This window comes from Azolla caroliniana, unplaced genomic scaffold, assembly GCF_043228905.1.
Source record: "Azolla caroliniana isolate FFs.n. ecotype wild unplaced genomic scaffold, voAzoCaro1.0.p SCAF_18, whole genome shotgun sequence".
NCBI classification, from domain to species: domain Eukaryota; kingdom Viridiplantae; phylum Streptophyta; class Polypodiopsida; order Salviniales; family Salviniaceae; genus Azolla; species Azolla caroliniana.
Window position 1 is genome coordinate 3,272,299 of NW_028230453.1, and position 14,698 is coordinate 3,286,996.

The following is a 14,698-nucleotide window of genomic DNA, read 5'->3' on the forward strand; positions in this document are numbered from 1 at the left end:
TGTGAGCAAGCCGAAGAACCTTCACATGTGTGGACAACAAAATCATGGGGTCTATTAAATATGATAGATGAGTTACAAGTTGAGTGTTACAACTTACGATCTATAATGGAGCCTTCGAATATATTCTAAGACTAGTTCTCATTTCACTATTATATTTGTTACAATCACATGAGCTAGAGTTCCCGTTTAGTTGTTACCACACTAATATATTGTACTTTGTTTTCTCCATTGCATGCTTTATCAAAGTATTTGTTTGTGCATCCTCTCTCTTTCATATAACCAAATGCTAATGGGTTGCACGAATTGCGGAATTAACCATTTCCATTTGAATTTAAAACTTTGTTTTTATTTATCATGGCCATCTTACCTTAATTTCTTAAGAGCGCCCATTTAATCAACAAGAGAGCTTGAATTTTACCCTCAAAGAAAGAACACTCTTCGTAAATGCAACATGATGTGTGTTATGCACGTTGAATAAGAATAGTAACTCTATTCAAGGTCATATTTATGAATCGTGTAAAATCTAGCAATCCACAAAAATGTTCATGATATCAAGTGAAAGAAGGAACCACATTCGATTAATCCCTAACAGAACCATAAATACAATGAAAAATGTTCAATCCAAACTACAAGTCACAAGCATGAAGGTTAAAGTAACAAAATTAGTAGATGTTATGCTACTTTCAACTACATACAAAAGAGCTTGTTGTTAGAAATGGACACATAGCAAGGGTTAGATCAATGCTGATTATATGAAGATTAGGATAAACAACGTGCCGATTTCATTTGCATGTCAAAGAATCACTAGCATTCGTACCATGAGAAACAATGCCCCGAAATGGGCACATATCAAGGGTTAGATCAATGTTGATTATATGAAGACTAGGATAAACAACATGCCGATTTCATTTGCGCGTCAAAGAATCACGAGCGTTTGTAGCACGAGAGACAATGGGCGCCTTGGAACTCGGGCAACAGACAAAGAAGTAAAAATATTGGAATACTAGAAGAGAAGCAAACAATGAAGACATGGAAAAAAAACAAAAACTAGAGCATATTATTACTAAGAAGAATAACTTATAATGAGAAGAGGATACAACATGTCAATGTAAAAACAAAACAAAACGAAGGAGAAGGAGAAGGAGGAAGAGGAAGAGGAGCTTGATAGATATAGTGGTAAGCATTCTAGGAGCATTGATTTACTACTGTATGTATTAGGTCATGACTGAAGAATAAAAAGATGGTGATGATGATGATGATATGGCGATGGTGTTGTCAGAGGTTTTTGTAGGGTTACATCTCTAGCCACCGAAACCTGCAAGATGCACAAAAAGTAAAGAAAACAAAAAGAAAAGGGTTTGTTCTTGTGATTTGTGTAATGTGAGAGCATTTTATGTAGTTAAAAAAGAGCATGATACAATTGAAAGGTGTTAATAGCCTTTAGGTGTAGAGTATAGTAATAATAAACATTACCTGCACAGCGGGTGCCGGGTGGGATCCGGAGATGGCAGGCGGTGCGGATGGTGCTCGCGGTAGCGGGAGTGATGGCGGAGGCGAGGCCCGAGGAGGCGAGCTGCGAGCAAAGGCACGGGAGCGAGACGGAGCGGAGCGCAATGCAGCATCCCGAATTCGGAGAAAGAGGAGGAGGAGGAGGCTGATTCTGTGGGTTCCTGGCCCCGCCTCCGGAAGAGAAGGTTCCGCCGCATGTGCCGATCACGCTCTGGAGCTCATTCCCAATGCATGAAGGAGTAGGGTCATTGGGTCCACTGGCTCCTACAATGGCCACCATCATCACTAGCTGAAGGAGCATTAGGAAGAATGTGGAGGCCATTGGAGAAGAAGCCATGGAAGGCAACAACATCTTCATCATCCTCACACACTTGCTAGGCATGGATGGGACCAACTCACAACCTTTGTTTATCACCTTGGGGTGGTGGCATTGTCTTCATTTATAGTCTTTTTGTGTATGTGTTGAAACGGGTGTTTGTGGGTGGTTGAGTCTCTTGTTATTCCTTTCTTACCTCAACTTTACTCTCTTGGAGACTTTCCTTTACTTAACCCACATTTCCACCTACCCACCTTTTGTTTCTTTTGGCCTAGGTTTATATTGTATACATGCACAACGCACAAACCCATGTGTGTGTGTTTGTGTGTCTCGGTCGTGCATGTACCCATGTGTGTGTGTGTGTGTGTGTGTGTGTGTGTGTGTGTGTGTGTGTGTGTGTGTGTGTTTGAGTGTTTGTGTTTGTATGTCTCAGTTTGTTTTCGTCCCTTGTTTATTTTGCGTATGTGTGCATGTGTGCAAACTTGTATGAATGTGCCCCGTGTGGCATATTGTCGAGAGAGGGCTTGTCATCGGATGCCATCAGGGTGTGTCTTGCAACTACCACATTAAAAGGGTCAATGACAAGTCAATAATTTTCATCTCATAAATGAGCCTTTTTTTCGTCTTTCTTGCTTGTTGATATATTTTGAATGCCCCACGTAAAACTTATTACGAGACGGAATGTTGCTTGCACATATGCATGGTCTTCTTAAAGATAGAAAACTTGCAAATGTAGCATATATTGTGTGGATTAGATCATTTAACTTTGCAATAGGATTTATGACTAACGATGTTGTGCCCAACAAGATGTTCATGCAAACTCAATAAGTGTTCATAAGAAATGTGTGAGAGACCATAAGGTCTTGGGTTCAAGCCCTGCATTCCACAGTGGCATTTAATTTATAGCAAATTAAGAGGATATGTAGGGAGTAATTGAGAGGTGAGAAAATTTGGGTCTCGAACTAACAATCTAGTGTAACAACTTACCACTAGGGTAAGGCTATTATAATATTTTCGCATCACACTAGAAAATTATAATTCAGAAAATTGAAAGTATAAGTATTCCACAACATATAAACAAAACAAAACTTTTGTAAGCTGATATGTCATTAACATGCATCGTGCAATTTAGATTGCCATTATACTTCAACAAATATGCTTCAAATGCTAACTAGTAATGGATGTAGATTTACATCTTGTGTGTGATACAAAATCGTATAAGTATTCAACGTTAAACATGTGTAGTCCGTCAAAAGTCAAGCATAAGACAATTATTATATTAGTGTAAGTTTACTTTCAAAGACATTTTAGTCACTTTGGCTCATTAAACTTTTCATTTCAATCACATTTCTTGGGCTTTCAAATGGTTTGACATCGAGTGAAAAAGGAAAAAATTTCCAAATAATTTTTATTTCTTGTTTGGTTTTATAGGCCATGTTGATCTCTTCAAAGACATTAATATATCCTTCTTTCGTGCTTGCTTGATTTCCAAGACTTAGGTATTTTAAATATGTGGCACATAAAATCTTGCTTTCTTTCTAAGACTTCAATATTTTAAAGCTATGGCACATACGAATTGCCATGCATGTTCCATTCAAATGTCGAACCACATTCGAGTTCGCTTCTGTAGAGTACCAATAGTTATTTATGTTTTCTGGAGGATTTTTGTGTAAGCTTAGATATTGCTTGTCATATCTTATATATAAGATCTTACATCTCACAATCATATATCTAAGGGAGCTTAAATCATGTTTCACGTGGGGAAAGGAGAGGGGGAGTTACACATCCATGCCATGCTTTTCATTATGTTTTGACATAGCCTACTTCGTGCATTAGACAACGGAAATCTATCTATGTCACAGGGAAACGAGAAGTCGGACATGTTTGTTGGAGTCCATTTTCCAAGAGGCTACAAGGCTCTCCATTGACACAAAATATAATCTTAAGGTTAAAATAGTGAAGATGGGGAAGGAATGCAAGCTATGGCGAATAATGTTGTTGGGTGTCGAATGGAGGGAGTATCTTATATTCCGAAGAGTTAACAATGAATATTAAAAATAGTGAAGGGGTGTTGAAGATCGATGTTGTTCGTTTGTCGATTATGGAGTGTGTGGCCAATTCAATATCTTTTTCTTTCTTGTTAATATATCTTTCTCTCTCTCTTCATAATTAGCTTACCCTAGTGGTAAGTCGATAACACTACAAGCACCGTGTCTTGGGTTTAAAACCCAATTTCCTCACTTCTCTATTATATACTTCATATATATCTCTATTTCACTAGATGCCACTGTGGAATATAGGGGTTGAACCCATGACCACCTGGTCTCCATTGGGCAACCTTACCAACTGAGCTACATTCATATGGGCTCTCTCTCTCTCTGTGTCTATCTCAATCTATCAATGTTGTCTATGTTAATGTGTGTGTCTCTGTTTGTGTTTGCGTCTATTTGTATCTCTCTCTCTCTCTCTCTCTCTCAGTGTCACATCTATATGATAGTACTATGTGTTCAAGAGCGAATACCAAGCATTCTTATCGTGAGATGAGAGTTGTGTGTGTGGACCCAAGAAGAAGAAAGCTAAGGGGTAGAGACTAGAGCAGAATCTTTTACAATAACCTTACGACATATACATATATACATATAATATACATAATACATCATAGTAAATACATATGATATATATACATATGCAGGGAACAAAAGATTTGAAGTTCCATAGTACGTAAAATTCGTGTTCGTCTAGCATAACATTCGTTTTCCTACGTTGAGAAACGAAGGCGAATGTTATACAAACATTCGTGTGATTTTATTTTTTGTTTTTCCCCCCTTTTTTTAAGGTTTTTGTTTTGTTTTGTTTTTTTCCCCTTTTTTTAGGTTTATTTACCTCAGAATACATAGTTAATCCAAAAAGTATGGTATTTATCATCCTTTGATGGTGTTTAACATTCGCGAATGCGAATGCGCGTATGGTAAGTATGGCTCGTACTATGAGTTACTGCTAGAAACAAGACATTCCATAGACAGAGACAGAGACAGAGACAGAGAGTAGAAGAAGAAGGAACAGAGCATGCGGATCCGAACAGTGAAGGCGCCTCTCCGATCACGTCGCAGCAATGCAGCAATGCAGCAGAGCTGGAATATAAATGGAAGCCACGAAGAAAAGAATGAAAAGATCAGACTGCCTGCCACTCTCAGACACCAGAATCTGTGCTTCCTCCCTCCCTCATCCATCCATCCATGGCCAAATCCTCGTTTGTGCAAGAAGAATGCAGCAACAACGGTGAAGCTGCGGTTGATCGCATCAATGGTACTCATGCATTCCACAGCGATAGCAGTGATAAGAAGAATTATAAGAGAAGCTCTGTTGTGGCTCGCTTGATCGATGCTTTCGAGAGAGCTGTGATTTGCTCTTGCTACCCTGATGCTTCTAAACCTCTCCACTTCCTTCAAGGCAACTATGCACCTGTTCCTGAGCAGAAAGCTCCCACACCTTACCTCCCTGTCACTGGAACCATACCGGTACATGTCACACACCTCTCTCTCTCTCTCTATTTAATCTGTTTTTTTTCTTTCTATTATTCATATTTTCTCTATTCATTTTATTTTTCTGTTTATCCGAAGTCCCTTCATGGTCTATGCTGGTATCAAGAAGCTCTCTTTTTGCAGCATTGTTTTACAAGTTTCATCATGCTTTGGTGTTTTGTTTTGTATTGCATCACTCCTCTGTCCATGTTTCATCATGTTTGGGTGTATGTCCTAAGTATGTTTCAAAATGCTATAAACTTTACTTTGTCACGCACTGTGAATCATAAGTTTACCTCATCATTCATGTGGTTCCCTTGTTAGGCACATCATATAATGTCTCATGTTCTAACTCCTAGCATGTGATATGCCCATAAATCCAGAATTTTGCAAAGTTTCGTTACTTGCCTATGTTTCCCTAAGGATATTTCTTTCAACAATGTTCACTTCATCACAGACAATAATGTCCTACCTCTGTTTTGATTTAATTTCCTTTGGGTCTATCTTGTCTTCTATCTCCTCCTTGGAGAAAATTCCGAACTTTAGAAATCCATTTCTTGCTTTTTTGTGTTTTATTTTAAGAGCTGCTTGAATGGTGAATTTGTTCGCATTGGACCCAACGGGAAGCACAAACCTTCCGCAAGATATCATTGGTATAACCGATTATGGTCCTTCATATTTGATGTTGAAAAAGTGCCATGGCCTTACAACTGCTTGAAACTGTTGATCTGCCGACAGCCGACTGCTGTACCCGGCAGGCACAATAGGTCGAATGTTCTTACTGGAATGTCCTATCAAGATGATTGTGGTAGGCAATGAATAGACGAACTAGTCGGTGATTAGAAATTGGGCTAAGTAACCATGATCGACTATTGGTCTTAATATAATTACTCAGTAAGCACAGGAATTCAGAGATCGATACTGAAGATAACAATAAACAGAGACACTGTCAACACAGAGATATTCTAACCACTAAAATATATTAATTCTAAAATAGAACGATAGATTTACAATGCTTTCGGTCCTTCTTTTATAGGTAAAACCAAGAGTCTCATTTCAAGATTACACTTGCCCTTGTTTGGCAAGAACTATCACAAAGTTGTCCTAACTAATTCTAATACATATTTTTACTACTTGGCAAAAATTCGTAAATGCTGACTCATTGATCTGCTACGACGATCCGACTCCGACTCCTTCGTACTTCCAAACATTGTTGACTCCAACCCTTTCACACTTGTCCGACTCCGACCTTCCGACCTTGTAGCCGATCGGCTCACACTTGGCATGCTCGTGGGACAGTGCCTTGCACGGTCGAACCCCTCGTCCTTGCTTACTCCTGGTGCCTTGTGGTTTCAGGGTCATCACCGTCATCGTCATCTTCTTCGTCATCATGTAGAATGTCGAACAATGATGGTTCTTCTTCAATCCTTTGTTTGGTGTCGGTTGCGTGTGCTTCCTTGTCCTGTCTTGCTGCGTCTGCGTCTGCGTCCTCTGCTTGTGGCTGGTCCGCAGAAGATCCTAGTTTGGCATTCTGCTGCCGGCGTTGTCTTTCGTAACCATCCAAGCATACCGCTGTGTCGATGTCATGGGCATCAAATTCCTCCATTAAATGGGTGATCTCTTCCCTGTGAATGGCTGTGAGTTCATACAAGTCTCGAGCGAGGTCTTCTTGAACGGGTGTAATGGCTTCATCGGTCATCTTGAAGAATCCTACGCCCTGTTTTGTGCGATTATCCCTGTTGGCGCATAATAATTGCAATTCTGCTGCCTACGCCGACCAGGTCTTCCAGCCTTTGTCGAGGGTATCGGCCACCAGCTTCAGCGTTTTTTGCTTGTGAGCCTGTAAGATCTGTCGAACTTTGTCTTCACCCATACTGACCTTATACTGCCAACCCTTGTTCAGTCTTTAACTTGGCTTCGACAACCAGTAATGCCAGATGTTTTTCGTCATATTTGACTTCGAGTTGTGCACAAATCCTCGGTAATTCTGTATTTGCCGACTCAAGTCTTTCCTTTTGCTGTTCGTACGCCATCTGCATTTCAGATTTCTGGAGTACTACCTCGGACATTTGATCTGCAAAATATTCCTCCTGAAATCGGATATACTCCTCTAATTCTTGCACTTTTTCTTCTTCTGCTGTCGTCGCCTCCCGCTGTCGCTCAAGCATCTTCTTTAACTCTTGAATTGCATTGTCCTTGTGATCCACAATGCTCCTATCCTGGTCTTGGCAAGTTCAATGCGGTCTTCCATCTTTTTCACATTCTCCTCGGCCTTGGCAGCTTTATCGTTTGCCTCTTTGATCTTCTTCTCTGTCTCGCGCAGCTGATCCCACAGTTGTTGATCAGGTACATGTGGAATGCCAGCGAAGTCACAGTGCTGCATATGGTCTTCGGCCTGCTCTACCTTTTCCTCTGCTTGTCGGAGCCTCTCCAATAGTTCGGCGTTGTCCTTCGTAGCTCTCGAATACTGATCATGTAATCAATCAGCTGCCGCCTTGGCCTTGTTGTACGCTTCGGCCATGTCCTATGCGGCCTTTTTCGTTCTCACATATTCTCGATGGATTTCTACTAGAGCCGTGTTCAATGGAGGCATCTGAATTGCCTCTCCCCTATACTTGGCAGTCCTTTGTCGGCCGTTTCGATCCAACTCCGGTTGTTCCTCTGGCTCGATTGCGCCGATCATGGCCTTTTGAATCATGATTCGATCCTTGTCTTCTTGGGCCAGCATGTCAGACGCATACTGCAATCTATGAGCCAGCCATTCCACAAGTTCGAAAGATGTTCCAAACTGTAGAATTGCTGCTAATTCATGTGCTGCCCGCGGTAACGCTGGTAGTTCCAGTACCTCATTTGGGGACATCGAGGAAGATTTCTGCCGTAGGTAAAAAATTTATTTGGTGCGTAGATGTTATAAGAGTTTTGGAGAATGGAAACCTTCAAACAATTGGGCTTATGGACTATGAAAAGCGGTTAACACATCCATTCACAGCCCATCCAAAAGTCGATCCAGTTACGGGTACTTTGCGGAAGAATACCATGAAGTGTTAATGCCTGCAAGTGCTTGAGCTAGGCATTCAATATGATCATCATTGGAAATATTTTGGCCATTGCCATGAGAATGCAAGTTATGATTTTACCATGTAACACATGAAATTACAGGTTTTGATCTATGAGAGATTAAAGTGTGATATTTAGTCATTAATGGTAAATTAATTGCATAGGACCCCCCCCTTGCCCCCTTTCTTTTCATATCAAGTGAAATTGTTTATTGTCCAATGAATATAGGTGAGTGGCATGTATTTTCATGGAGCTCACAGTTCCTGGTTCTGCAATATGTTGACCAACAATGATTCCATGTTGTATTTTCTTTCTTATCTCAGGGGAGTTGTTCACATTTTTCTACCAGTGGCAACCTCCATATTGTACCTATAGAGTGGTATTGAAAGATGGGGTTATGCAAAATGAAGTCAACATAATAGTGTCAGGACCAGTCATGATGCACGACTTTGCCATTACGGAACATTACGTGATATTCATGGATATGCCTCTTTATTTCAAACCAAAGGTGAAAATATACTTCTTTATTTCATCTAGTCATTCAATATATTATGATTATTCTCCTTTTCTATTTGTCTGTATTTTGGGTCAAAACAATGGGAAATTTTGTCACTGATAATGGTACAGGAAATGATCAAAGGAAATCCGGCAATTGTCTTTGATGGTTCAAAACCTGCAAGGATAGGAATTCTTCCATGGTATGCCCAAAATGAATCTGCAATCAAGTGGTTTGAGCTACCCACATGCTATGCATTTCACAGTGGTAAATTATTCATCTCATCTAAACTAGTGATTTGTTGTTGCTTTTACTCACATATCATGTGTCCATGCATGTTTCTTATATAATTTGTGTTGATATTTTTGGCTCTATGAAATTCCTCTACTAAGAGCCACCGTCTACATGCAACCAAGCTTGGGATATAGATTGTCAAAATAAGATGCTAAATATTCTAGACTTGCATAAACTTAGGGCATAAAAGACAAGTATAAAGTTTCACTGGTTATCCACAAGAAAATGCAAACTTCGATTGTTGGCTAGATATTCTTAAAATCTACAATGCTATTTGAGGAACGTTTACTTTAACATAAAAAGAGTTGTTTTTGATTTTTTGTTCTGGGTTAAGATGATTTTAAAACTTGTGATTCTCATGAGAAATCAGTTTCTGTATAGAGAGAATAATCCATAAGATTTGACATTGTGGAATTCATTGTGCATCGAATTCAGTCAATGTGTGGGAAGAAGGTGATGATGATGTGGTTCTATACACGTGCCGCCTACCAGAGATTGACTTCGAACGTTTTGTTGGACCTGTCAAGAAGAGTTTAAAGCCATCTATCACACAACTGTAAGTGTTTTTAAATTAATATTTTCATCTATAAGGGAAATGCTATTGTTTTGAACGATTGGGCTATGGGAAAAATGTCAATGCTTATTTTGTTGGAGCAAATGGTTTGGTGCATATACGAAGAGTTGTAATGAACACAACATCAAACTCATTCCTTGAGACTTAATAAAACCACAACTTTAATGTTGCAAAGCACAAACTTTATCATTACACGGTCATGTTTATACATTTGAATTGTAGAACCTTATAAAGATAAGTTTGTGAATGCATATCTTAAAACCTCTGTTATGATGTATAAGGCAATGCGTTTTACATAATGCTTTGCCACTTAATGTATTGTTGATTGATGTATTTAATGTTTCTCTAGTATTGTTTTGGGTTGTTTTTACTACTCATTTATCAAACCAGCTTAGGTTTCGATTGGAACTAATATGAAGACTGGTGAGGCATCACAAAAACAACTATCTTTGGGATCATTCGAATTCCCTCCAGTGGATGAGAAGTACATAGGGAGGTAATTAGAAGTATATTTGTTTACTAGGAGAGGTGTGAGGAGACTTATGCGAGCATTGCAAATTTGAAGGCTCTTGCTTGTATTATTAACTCCAGAAAGAAACAATTTGCATATTGCACTATGTTTGATGACAATATGCGATTGATTGGCCTCGCGAAATTCAACCTTTGGAAGGAGCCACAACTTGAGGGAAAAGGGAAGATTGAAGTGGGTGGGAATGTGGAAGGTGTGATTTTGTTTGGACACGGAAGATGTGGATCCGAAGCTATGTTCATACTATAGTACGTAAAATTCGTGTTCGTCTGCCATATCATTCGTTTTCATACGTTGGAAAACGAACACGAATGATATGCAAATATTCGTGTGTTTTTTTTTTTTCATTTTTTTTCATTTTTTTTTCAATTTTTTTCAAAATTTCCCTCTTTTCTCCCTTTTCCTCTGCACTAACGTTACGCTCTCTTCTCCTCTACAACCTAGCCTCAAACGATTTGCGATTCTGCAGAGTGCATTCAACCTTCAGGTATATTTAGTGTAGAAATATGGTTTTAATTTCAGTGATGAAATTTCTGTGCTGAAAAATCAGAAATTTCTGTGCTAAAAAATCAGAAATTTTTGTGATGAAATTTCATCAACGAAATTTCAGTGATGATTGAAATTTCTTAAATTTCAATCAAATTTTCTGAAATTTCAATCATCACTGAAATTTCAGAAATTTTGATTGAAATTTCTGTGATGAAATTTCATCGTGAAATTTCTGAAATTTCTGTGATGAAATTTCATCTTTCAGAAATTTCACGATGAAATTTCATCACAGAAATTTCTGAAATTTCAATCAAAATTTCTGAAATTTCAGTGATGATTGAAATTTCAGAAATTTTGAAATTTTTTGGAGACTAGGCATTTTGGGTAGTTGTTATTAGAATTTACGAAAAAAAGCATATTGTTATTAAGAAGGTAATATGTTTTTTTTTTGCAATTTTTAAAATTTTTTTTCCGTGAAAAAATGTTTACCTTATAGTAAACCATTTATCCAAAAGTATGGTATGAACCATGCGTACCATTCCGTGCATTCGTGTTCTCGAATGATTCAATCATTCGAGAATGATAAACACTCTCGAAGAATGATAAATACCATACTTTTGGATAAATGGTTTACTATAAGGTAAACATTTTTTCACGGAAAAAAATTTTTAAAAATTGCAAAAAAAAAACATATTACCTTCTTAATAACAATATGCTTTTTTTCGTAAATTCTAATAACAACTACCCAAAATGCCTAGTCTCCAAAAAAATCCTCAATGAGGTGTTACATCAAAACGAGCATTCCTAATCTTCATTCAAGGTGATATCATCATCTTCAAAATCATCATCCTCAAAATCATCATCCTCATCTTGTGCATTATCATCAATATAAGACATCACATTGGTGAGGCTCTCATTTTCATCAACTTCTTGTGCTTCTTGTTCACTTTGCAACACCAATAATCGTTCTTCATCATTTTCTTTCTCTATCATGTCAATAGTAACCTCAATAGGATTGAAACCTCTTTCTTTAATCCTCCTAAGAATACGAAGATTTGTGTGCAAAAAAACCAATTTTTGCACATGATTTGAACTCAATCTATTTCTCCTTTTAGTATGTATTAATGAAAATGTACTTCAATCATCACTGAAATTTCAGAAATTTTGATTGAAATTTCTGAAATTTCTATGATCACAGAAATTTCAATCAAAATTTCTGAAATTTCAGTGATGATTGAAATTTCAGAAAATTTGATTGAAATTTCAGAAATTTCAATCATCACAGAAATTTCGTTGATGAAATTTCGTGATGAAATTTCTGATTTTTTAGCACAGAAATTTCATCACTGAAATTAAAACCATATTTCTACACTAAATATACCTGAAGGTTGAATGCACTCTGCAAAATCGCAAATCGTTTGAGGCTAGGTTGTAGAGGAGAAGAGAGCGTAACGTTAGTGCAGAGGAAAAGGGAGAAAAGAGGGAAAATTTGAAAAAAAATGAAAAAAAAATGAAAAAAAATGAAAAAAAAAAACGAAAAAAAAATAAAAAAACACACGAATATTTGCATATCATTCGTGTTCGTTTTCCAACTTATGAAAACGAATGATATGGCAGACGAACACGAATTTTACGTACTATGGTTCATACCACGATCTGAGGATGCCTCTAACAACGAAGTTGACGGTTACCTTATCTGTTTCGTGCACGATGAAACAACTAGGTATGGAACAGTGTTGCTTAAGAATGAATGAACTTATTTTTATGTTTTATTTTAGATATATAGCAAATGCAATAGAGAGGATGAAAAATTACCCTATATTGTAACGAACAAAGTTTTGTATGTTGGGTTTTGTGCAGGGTCTCTTGCGCTCATATCTACGATGCAAAAACTATGGTATCAGAACCAGTTGGTATTATTCAAATACCACATAGAGTGCCATATGGATTCCATGCCTTGTTTGTTAGTGAGGTGAGCTCTCTGTAAATGTGCACATGGTTTCCACACCATTGATGAATCTAGTGCACAATTTAGATATTTGTGATTAAGGTTAGTTGATAAAGTACAATAACCCAAAACACTGTATGGCTTCTTTTCAGGAACAACTGCAATCACAAAAGTGACATGGCAAAGTTGTGTCTTATTCTATTAATGATTAGTACATCATACATTAGGACAATGGAAGGATAGGTCTTGCACCTAATCATTTCAGGGAACCAAATACCTTTACATATTTAACCGTATTTTCTCTTGCTTTTTTGGGTAGTGACACTCAAATGAAATAAAATGTTGTGGTGCAAGAACATGCATATAGACTTTGAAGCCAAATAATTATGGTGTACCATACAATAAAGAAGAGGTGGTTGTTACTTAAGGGGTTTCCAAAAGGAAGAAATTGGGCAGTCTAAAAATTAATAATTCTTAGTACATATGTATCTTTGATTTGTTGTGAAGGGACATATATTTATGTCATTGGTCCTTAAATGACTCTCCAAGTGATTGAACCATTACATGTTAGATTTTAATTATGCATTACTTCAAACCCGCACTCTTGTACAACTTTTGCTTACCTTCAAACCAGAAGATCAACATAGGAACTGCAACTTGAAGAAGCTATAGAAAATCAATAGACGGGGACCCCATGCTCAAATCCCCTTTCCCATGCCAAATTAGCCATCACTTTACAATCTATCCAAACTCTAGTCTCTTTTAGTTATGGGCTTGTTCGGTTTAGGTTTGGATCGGGTTTTCCTTGAAACCCAACAATTTATAGAAAACCAAAACCAAACCAAACTGTTTATGAACTCTTAAGCTATGTAAACCAAACCATTTAAGGAAAAGATCAACTAATTTGTTTAGGGAAACCTATAAGCCATTAAACCAATGAATTGATAAACCTAAAATTTAGAACCAAATTGAACTAAAATTATATCATTTATAAATAACGGAACCAAACCAAATTGTTTGATCACATTGGAAATGATAAACTTGGATAGAAATGATTTGGTTTGAGTCAAAGTTAGGCCCATAACTAGTCTCTTTAGTGAATTGTTTAGGGAAAAGTTGAAATCCAAACTGAACCATTTAATAAGTAAATAAAAATACATGCAAACCTCGCAACATTGTGTCTAGGAGTATATCATGTTTTACCATTCCAATTAAAGAGAGTGGTGTTTCACTACCTCAAATGTGGGGGTTCATGTTATAATTGGAGAATGGAGGAATGGATGTGTGTATGTGGTCTGAACTTGTTTTCAATGTATGATACACACACACACACACACCCCACGGAATGATCGCCATAGAGAGAGAGAGAGAGAGAGAGAGAGTAAAAAACTTGTCAAGAGTAGGAAGATGAGGAAGACAAATAATTTCTATTAGAGTGAGTACCATAAATACACGAGATAGATGTATATATTACATATTTCTTTGCAAAGAAAATATCCTTTAAGAGAGAGAAAAAAAGAAAGATATATTAACATCTTCGAAGACCAAATTTGGCCCATGAGACAATTGGTTACAATAATGGGATGTGTACCCAATCATCAAAAATTAAAACTTAAAATAAACATAGATAAAAGAGTTTTATTATGGTACAAAAGATGTTATGGTGAACATATTCCATAAAGGAAATTACTACTCGAACTAGTTTCATTTCTATCCAAGTTTCTTGAAAAGGAGTGGGAGGTCAAAGGGTTTCCGTGTGGGTGTCTTGAATCTCGATGTAAAATATATCCTTACCATAGCTTCTAGGCGGTGTAACTCACGTTCCCTTTCTTCTTAATTTCTTTTGCACAACGGGTGACCTTGAGTTTTATTTACAAAGAAAGGACACCCTTAGCAAACCAAGATAGTGTGTGTTATGCAAGTTGAATAAGCATTGTAACTCTACTAAAGGTAGTTTATGAATTG

The 14,698-nt window shown here is 37.4% G+C and overlaps 3 protein-coding genes across 3 annotated transcripts in view; all 3 read left to right on the forward strand.

The window, feature by feature from the left end:
- Window positions 1–5,046: 5,046 nt before the first annotated feature.
- The window catches only part of CCD1 (carotenoid cleavage dioxygenase 1), a 35,756-nt gene continuing 26,104 nt past the window's right edge, over window positions 5,047–14,698 (forward strand). The window contains exon 1 of the mRNA XM_087333878.1: window positions 5,047–5,343. Coding sequence (XP_087190004.1) covers window positions 5,062–5,343 — 282 coding nt within the window. The 5' untranslated portion in view covers window positions 5,047–5,061. The remainder of the gene's footprint in view (window positions 5,344–14,698) is intronic.
- Window positions 9,039–10,560, forward strand: LOC147852101 (carotenoid 9,10(9',10')-cleavage dioxygenase 1-like). The gene is made up of 4 exons (XM_087333880.1): window positions 9,039–9,166; window positions 9,629–9,749; window positions 10,158–10,263; window positions 10,359–10,560. The coding sequence occupies exons 3-4, from the start codon at window positions 10,181–10,183 to the stop codon at window positions 10,543–10,545; spliced, it is 270 nt and encodes an 89-aa protein (XP_087190006.1). The 5' UTR covers window positions 9,039–9,166; window positions 9,629–9,749; window positions 10,158–10,180; the 3' UTR covers window positions 10,546–10,560.
- Window positions 12,356–13,105, forward strand: LOC147852102 (carotenoid 9,10(9',10')-cleavage dioxygenase 1-like). The gene is made up of 3 exons (XM_087333881.1): window positions 12,356–12,508; window positions 12,646–12,757; window positions 12,886–13,105. Exons 1-3 carry the CDS (start codon window positions 12,381–12,383, stop codon window positions 12,907–12,909), a joined length of 264 nt encoding a protein of 87 aa, XP_087190007.1. The 5' UTR covers window positions 12,356–12,380; the 3' UTR covers window positions 12,910–13,105.

Bases quoted from the DNA above. Each gene is read 5' to 3' on its own strand.
- LOC147852101 (XM_087333880.1), top strand. From the start codon at position 10,181: ATGAAGACTGGTGAGGCATCACAAAAACAACTATCTTTGGGATCATTC. The intron at 10,264-10,358 runs GTAATTAGAAGT...TATTAACTCCAG, and splicing joins GATGAGAAGTACATAGGGAG to AAAGAAACAATTTGCATATT.
- LOC147852102 (XM_087333881.1), top strand. From the start codon at position 12,381: ATGAAAACGAATGATATGGCAGACGAACACGAATTTTACGTACTATGG. The intron at 12,509-12,645 runs GTATGGAACAGT...GGTTTTGTGCAG, and splicing joins GTGCACGATGAAACAACTAG to GGTCTCTTGCGCTCATATCT. The intron at 12,758-12,885 runs GTGAGCTCTCTG...GCTTCTTTTCAG, and splicing joins ATGCCTTGTTTGTTAGTGAG to GAACAACTGCAATCACAAAA.